Consider the following 8,310-nt stretch of genomic DNA (forward strand, 5'->3'; position numbering starts at 1 on the left):
TACCGGATAGAGAAACACTAAAGTGACTTGTTTTCACTATGAATTTGTTTTCAATACATTTTAGTCTTGTACATGTTCCAGTTCTTTGATTGTAGTTTTAGTTTCTGGAATACATCCTGCATCTCCAACATTATCGACACACAATCGTTGGACAATATAAATAATCCGACTTCATCATATTGCATTTAAAAAAGTTACAACCTTTCTGTTCATTCAGTGTTGAGCAACACTTACATGTTCATAAACTAAAACATACCCATTTACAAGTATTTCACCTTCTTACCCACAAAAAATCCAAATACCAAAAAGAACAAGAAAAGCAAAATAAACATAACATTTCCATGCATTTTCAGTCTCCATTGCCAGAACCAAAAAAGAAAACATGATTCAGTGACTTACCATTTGCATTAGACCCCTCTCCATTTGAATTCTTCTCTGTACTTTGATAATAGCTATTCCTTAACCATTTTTTAACATTATGTCATTAATTCCATTCGAGCACTTACCCAAAAATCCATCATCTCTACAGAAGAATTCAAGTGTCGATAAGGCTTACTCATTGTCATTACCCATTACTCGGAATCAGAATCATCAGATTCATCTTCCTTCTCGTCAGACCCCTCTTCCTTCTCATCAGACCCCTCTTCCTCCTCATCAAACCCCTCTTCCTCATCGTCTTCATCTTCAGAATCGGTATTTTGGGCCAACACTGCATCATTAATCCCAAATCTCTCATCTTCGCGAAATTCCTCAATCATCTCTTTTAGGACAGAAATAGTATGTTCATCTTCGGAAGCAGTTGCATCACTGTCAGGAAGCCCATATTCTTTCTTCATTACTTCCATTCCAGCCAACCTCATCTTTTTACCATGCACTTCCCACAACTTTTCCTCCTCTTCTTCATCTATGAAAAGATCAAGATGACGCTTCTTTTGCAAAATCTGTACCGGTTTCTCTACCGGTTTTTCAACTGGGTTCTCTTCCGCTTTGTTTTCATTCATTGCAGCATGCATTTCTTCCCAGAGAGGATCGAGTTCAATATCATACAACAAGTCACTTACTCTCTGTACTTTCTCTATACCATCCTTGGTCATCTTCCCAATCATCTGCATAGTGGCTAATAAACTTTCTCGTATTTCTTTCTCTTCCAAATCTTTCAATAGTTGCTCTTCAGTCATGGGGGATTTACCCTTTCGTATGTGTTGATCATCATCACCACCCATTTTGATTGATTTGATTTAGAAAAATTCAGTAAACAGTAGTCTCCCTCTACAAATTTCTCTCTGAAATTATTTTCTCTCTGACCCTTTGGTTTCCCTGTTAATCCCCTAATAAACTACTCTATCAGGAATAAACTATAAATTCTTGGAGGGTCACGCCTATTCCCAAGATAAAGATTTAATCGAACACGTTCCCTAGTCTAAATGGCATCTATTCTAGCCCACTATATATCATAATGACGTGATAAATATGGTTAAATGGCATTTTGTTTAATTAAAATAGCTTTAATAACTAGAGAAAAAAGAAAAAAAAAAGTTACTTGCGCGGCAGAAAGACTGGAAGAGGCGAAATGGAGAACTCTAGGTAAGGAAATAGAAAAAAAAAATTCTTTCCTTCTCTTATCAGATTGAATTCAAACTTACTTGTTTAATTTTATGAGTGGTTAATGGGTTTTCTTAATTTGAAATTACTATCGCTAGGGTTTCAGGTATATACATTTCCTAAAACTAAAATCGTTTTTTATTATTCTGTAAACCTAGGGTTCTGTCAATTTTAGGAGTTTTTTATGATCTTGGATGTGATTCTATATCTTATCTTCGATGAAAATTGTGGAAGTACATCGATATTGCTAGGGTTTGTTTTGTTTTGTTCAGGTCTTTCATTTTTTTATGATCATAAACCAATTTAGAGAGAGTTCATCTAGAGAATTCTCTGATATATTCTAATAATAAGATTGTAATTTTGGGTTTGGGTTCACATGGATGATCACGTTTCCTTATGATTTCCTTATTGATTTTTGTCAGACAGTATTAATTGGTTGAAAAATTGATGTTTTGCGTGAATTTTGTGACGGAAATTGTGGAATTTGGTTTAGGTTGAGTTAATTCTCCGTGCATGTATATGAGAGATTTGGGTTCAGGTTACGTAAAGATACATGTATGCATCAATGACTGCATTCTCTATAAGAAGAATTACAAGGATCACATCAAGTGTCCCACCTGTGGGGAATCAAGATGGAAAGTTGACGACACCACCAAAGAGGTGCATGAAAAAATTCCGGAGAAAGTATTGCGGTATTTCCCAAATTATCCCAAGACTGAAACTACTGTTTCAATCAAAGAGAACTGTCGAATATTTATTGTGGCACGACACCAGAAAGAAAGAAGAGGGTGTTTTACGGCATCCGGCGGACTCACCATCATGGAAAAATATAGACGAAAGATATCCCGTAATTCGTGATGATCCTCGAAATCTGCGTCTAGGAATTTCGGCTGACGGGGTTGACGTAAACAAAGGCATGCAAAAACAGCACAGTGTGTGGCCAATTATGACAGTGATTTACAACCTTCCGCCAGAGTTGTGTATGAAGAGAAAGTTCACAATGGTGTCGTTAATTACCGATGGGAGGCCTTGTAAGGACATTGATATTATGTTACAACCGTTTGTCGACGATCTCAATGAATTGTTTGAGGGAGTCGAATGTTTTGATGCGCCGAAACATGAGATGTTTACTCTACGTGCGGTTGTTTTATGGACAATAAATGATTACCCGGCTCTCGGTACACTGTGTGATTTCCCCTACCAGGGACGAGACGCCTGTAAGGTGTGTGGGAGAAATACTTACTATGTCAGGCTAAGACATTGTAGAAAAGAGGTTTATACTGGGCATAGGAGATACCTACCATATGATCATCCATTCAGACGTCAGAAGGGGATCAACGGAAAAGAAGAAACTGAAAAGGCTCCAGAACTTATGACCTCGTTACAAATATACAATGAGGTAAAGTCTATAAAGAATGAATGTGGAAAGAGATGGAAGAACATTGTGGTGGAATTCGTGCAGGATAACCCTGGAAGAGGTGGAAAGATGAAGAGAATCGAAAAGACCATCGACCCAAAAAGGGGAAGGGGAAGGAGAAGGAGACCGACGGGCCCTACTAGAAAAAGTTCAATATATGGTTCTGACTCCTCCCCTACAGGCGGTATCATGTTGTCCACCATTGCATAGATTTCATGCACGTCGAAAAGAATGTATGCGAGAGTATCGTTGGAACATTGCTGAACAATGAATTGAAGTCGAAAGACCACTTTTCTGCTCGAATAGACCTGAAGGAGATGGGTTTTAGAGACGAGTTGCAACCTGAGGAAAATGGAAAAGGGGGATATATACTAAAGGCAGCATGTCACTCATTAAGCCCGGAGGAAAGGGACAAGTTATGTGAAACATTATCCAAGATAAAGGTTCCACAAGGGTATTGTTCAAACTTTCCAACCCTGGTGAATCGAAAATATCGAAAGCTTATCAGACTAAAATCGCATGATTATCACATGCTAATGGAGAATTTTATGCCCATTGCGATTAAATCAATTATGTCGCAGCCAACAAGATATGATATTATCAGGTTTTGTTTCTTTTTCAGGGCAATATCTAGCAAAGAAATCAAGGTGGCAGAGCTAGAGAAATTACAGTCGGAACTCGTTGTGACGTTGTGCTTGCTCGAGAAATACTTTCCTCCATCCTTTTTCGACATCATGGTTCATTTAACTGTGCACCTTACCAAGGAAGTGCAAATTTGTGGTCTTGTATTCTTTCGATGGATGTATCCGTTTGAAAGTTGCATGAAGGTCATTAAAGGTCATGTGCGAAACAGAAACAGACCTGGAGGAAGCATTGCTAAAGGGAACATTGCGGAAGAGACAATTGAGATGATCAGTGAGCACCAACAAAGCATGCATGATAGAGTCGGAATTCCACCCGACAAACTCAACACATCTGACACTGGCGAAGATTATTATTATTTCAAGGGAAAACCAATGTCATCTGCTAAGTTTCCTCTTGTTGATAAGGATCTATTGGATAAATCGCATTTCTATGTATTTCGGAATTCGCCTGAAGTTGAACCTTACATTGAGTAAGTATAACTAGATCTAACCAAATAACCTCATATTTTATTTACTTTTTGATTCTGTGACCGAATTTCTATAAAGATAATAACATTAATCATTGTATTGTCCTGACGAGACCGGAAATTTTTGAAGGATAAATATCTTGGTATGAATGATAGACATCTAGATCAAAAACATAATGAAGAGTTTGCCAAATGGTTACAAAAAGTGGTAAGAGTTTGCAGAAAATATCACTCTTGCTATGTAACTTTTGCGTTGAGACAGAGGCTAATCCTTATAATGTATTTCAGGTTGAGAGTGAGTGGGCAGACTCTAGGGAAAAATTCAATCAGGACTTAAGGTGGCTATCAATCCCACCGAAAGCAAAATTAGCGATATACGAAGCATATAACATTAATGGATACATGTTTCTCACAAAATCTAGTGATGGCTCCGTTAACCAGAATAGCGGGGTTTACGTAGAGGCAACTGACGCGCACATTAGAAAAGTGGGGATTACCTTTAATCAGGCAGATTATTATGGTGTTTTACAAGAGATATAGGTGTTGACATATCATTCGCTAAAAGTATCACTTTTCAAGTGTAAATGGGTTACCAAAGCAGGGGTCTCAAAGGACAAACTTGTCTACATTTTGGTTGAGCTTGATAAGTTGGGACTCCAGAATGATCCTTTCATTGTAGCCTCCCAAGCTAAGCAGGTATTTTATGTGCCAGACCAGGAAAATTAAAAAAAGTCTATTGTGTTAGGTGCACCTACCCAAATCTGAAAATATGTTGGTGATGAAGTCGACGAGGAATTCAGTACGGCAGTTATTTGTCGGAATGAGAATCAATTGACGCAGGTAGATAAAATTTACCTGCAAAGGATATCCAGGGATGATTACTATCGGCCCGACATTAAGGGTAGAACTTCAAGGAAAGCACCAGCACCAACAGCAGTCCCTGCTTCTCAAACAATTTCAAGGAAAGTCAAGAAATGACGTGATCCAGCTCTCTCAAGTTTCTTTTGATGCAAATGTGAAAGACACGGCTATGTTGTTGTTTTTTTTTAATATGGTAGCCATATGTTTCTTTATATGCATGGTAGACATAGACAGAGTAAAATGTCTGGGTACGTGAGTATACCAAGAAGGTTCGTTGTTATATTTTTCTTGGAGGAAACATCTTTAATTTCATAAACATAGTAGCATATTTTTTATATAAATAAAGATAATTTGTGCTATACTAATGTCATTTATATAAAGACAATTTGTGAACCCTACACTGTCGTCATTACCGACTTCCTCTCCTCTGTAAGTAGTTCTTCTATTTGTCCATGTGAAGGGACAACCAGTATAACCAAGATCAAAGAGACATGCGTATCATGTTCATGTAACACTAGACTAAATTATTCATGTTAACTAGTATATGAATAGCACGTGTGTAAATGATCTCTGAATGTCCTCCACTTGTCGCAACACAAATGACTTTTAAAATAGAAAAGTCGATTAGACAAGTCACAAGAGATATAATTTGATTTATGGAGAATCGAAACGGTGGGAGGGGGTAGTTTTTCTCACCAAAAAGGCGAGAATGTGTTGGGAATCGAACCAATTAAGGCTTAGAATGATGTTTCTTTTCTTCATTATCATTATCCCTCATGCTTCCATTAGAGTCCAAACCAAAAATCTCATTTCAAAATTGAGACTAAGAGGGAGACAAAAATTCATCCTGAATTTTTGAGAAAAATTTGTTATCAACCCCTTGCAATCAAAATTCACTAGAGAAGCATTCAACACCGAATGGATATTCTTCCAAGAGAAATAGAGAGCAATATCTCTGATGCACCGGTGAGGAATGATAATTGCAGCCAATTGGTTAATAATATCTTCGAGAATCAGGGTACTGCATCATCCACTTCCCGGATTCATCAAATGCCTCATAGGGGGAGAGAAGATCCTCCATTTCAATATTGTATAACTGAACATGGAGAAAGCAGTGGTTGCGGAGGGAGTGGTGCAGTTGAAGAAGAACCAGTGGATACTGAGAAATGCGAAGAAATCTTCTCTGATGTAGATTCTGATCCTGGTGATAGTGTTAATGATGAGCTCGTTGACGGGGGTTTTGGTGGTGTAGCGGCTCCCGGACCCGGACCCATTAGGACATGGCGCATGCGGGATGCTGGATTGTGACTACTGTGAAAAAACGGGGGTACAACAACCACACCTAATATTTCGATTAGCAATCTGTATGGACTAACTCCAATATACTTTCAAGAGAATCAATTAGACCCAATCTTACTAAAGTATATCAAAGAGTTATATCTCTCTTTCTCGATTCAATTCTTACTCAAGCAAATAGTAATCTTGAGTCTAATTGAATACAAGAGAAATCACTTGAAAGGTAACAAAGACCGATGTTCAAGTATCAACCAATTTCAATCAACAAACAAAGGTCGGATTTCCAATTGATTGATTCTAATGCACAACCTGTGATATTTCAATTATATCACAAAATATAATGCGGAAAAGAAATAACACAGACACCAGAATTTTGTTAACGAGGAAACCGCAAATGCAGAAAAACCCCGAGACCTAGTCCAGATTGAACACACATTGTATTAAGACGCTACAGACACTAGCCTACTCCAAACTAACTTCGGTCTGGACTGTAGTTGAACCCCAATCAATCTCACAATGATCCAAGGTACAGTTATGCTCCTACGTCTCTGATCCCAGCAGGATACTATGCACTTGATTCCCTTAGCTGATCTCACCCACAACTAAGAGTTGCTACGACCCAAAGTCGAAGATTTTAATAAACAAATATGTATCACACAGAAAAGTCTATGGTAATAGATATCCGTCTCCCACGAATATACCTACGTGTTTTGTTCCGTCTTTTGTTAAATCAAGGTGAACATGAACCGATTGATAACCCGAACTTATATTCCCGAAGAACATCCTAGTATTATCAATCACCTCACAATAATCTTAATCGACGCGGCGAAAGAAGATATTGTGGAATCACAACAATGAGACGAAGATGTTTGTGATTAATTTTTATCTTTCCTTATCGGAGATATAATCTCAAGCCAATTCTTTCAATTGAACTTGTACGATAGAAAATGGCAAGATCAGATCACACAACTGCGAGAAAGTAGTATCGGTCTGGCTTCACAATCCCAATGAAGTATTTAAGTCGTTAACCTGGTTTTGAAGAATAAACCAAAGGTTAAAGGAGAATCGACTCTAGATTAGCACAACTAGTATCACACGTAAAGTGTGGGGATTAGGTTTCCTAGTTGCTAGAGTTCTCCCTTATATAGTCTTTCAAATCAAGGTTTGCAATCAATGTTAGCTTGGTAACAAAGCATTCAATATTCACTGTTAGATGAAAACCTAATTAGATTCAAGCTAATATCTTTCAATCTTTGGATCAAAAACTTAGCTTGTTACACACAAATGAAATGCACGTTTTAGGTTTGTGTAACCGTACCCAAACTTGTACATTTGTTGGTTCAACAATAGTTAACCAAATGGTTAGCCATATGAGAAATTTCATATCAACCATATTCTTATTCACCATAAGACTCAAATGAACTAGTTAGAGAGTTGTTCAATTGCTTAGATCTTATGTAACTACACAAGATACAATCGAAGAAAAAACGATTTGATTCACTCGAATCGGTTCATGAACTTTATAGCCACGGTTTGCAATTGCATTCCTTAGTTTATATAAACATGAGTTCAAGAACAATCGTTTTTAGATATAACCAACTCAAGTTCGCGGACTGGGTTCACGGACTTAAGTTCCCGAAAGGAGTTCACAAACTCCAGCATATTTTCTCGGGTCGAGAACTTCCGCCAGTTCGCGGAATGAGTTCACGGACTTATCTCACGCCACTATTCCGGTTCTCTTGATCAACAAAGTTCGCAAACTTCGGTTCAAGGAATAAGGACTTATACATATATGTGTTTCCATAACAATGCTTATATCCACCAATGGTTATATAATCTAAACTCTCATTTCAATCATTGAAACATTATCAGAGGACGTTATATAGTTGTATTCACAAACCATTTTTCGTCAGAGCAATTTTCAAAGTGATTGAAATATAACATGACTTTCTTCACTAGGTAAAGATGAACTTGGCTAAAGCGAAAGCTTACCAACACATATTTCGAGAAATAGATAGGCGAG

General features: G+C 37.6%; 1 protein-coding gene across 1 annotated transcript; it reads right to left on the reverse strand.

Moving 5' to 3' along the window:
* Positions 1-572: 572 nt before the first annotated feature.
* Positions 573-1,223, reverse strand: LOC113341862 (glutamic acid-rich protein-like). The gene has a single exon (XM_026586580.1). The coding sequence runs from the start codon at positions 1,221-1,223 to the stop codon at positions 573-575; it is 651 nt and encodes a 216-aa protein (XP_026442365.1).
* Positions 1,224-8,310: the final 7,087 nt, after the last annotated feature.

The sequence above is a fragment of the Papaver somniferum genome, unplaced genomic scaffold (assembly GCF_003573695.1).
Source record: "Papaver somniferum cultivar HN1 unplaced genomic scaffold, ASM357369v1 unplaced-scaffold_32, whole genome shotgun sequence".
In the NCBI taxonomy this organism is placed as follows: Eukaryota; Viridiplantae; Streptophyta; class Magnoliopsida; order Ranunculales; family Papaveraceae; genus Papaver; species Papaver somniferum.

Excerpts from the sequence above, each read along its gene's own strand:
- LOC113341862 (XM_026586580.1), bottom strand. The coding sequence starts at position 1,223 with ATGGGTGGTGATGATGATCAACACATACGAAAGGGTAAATCCCCCATG.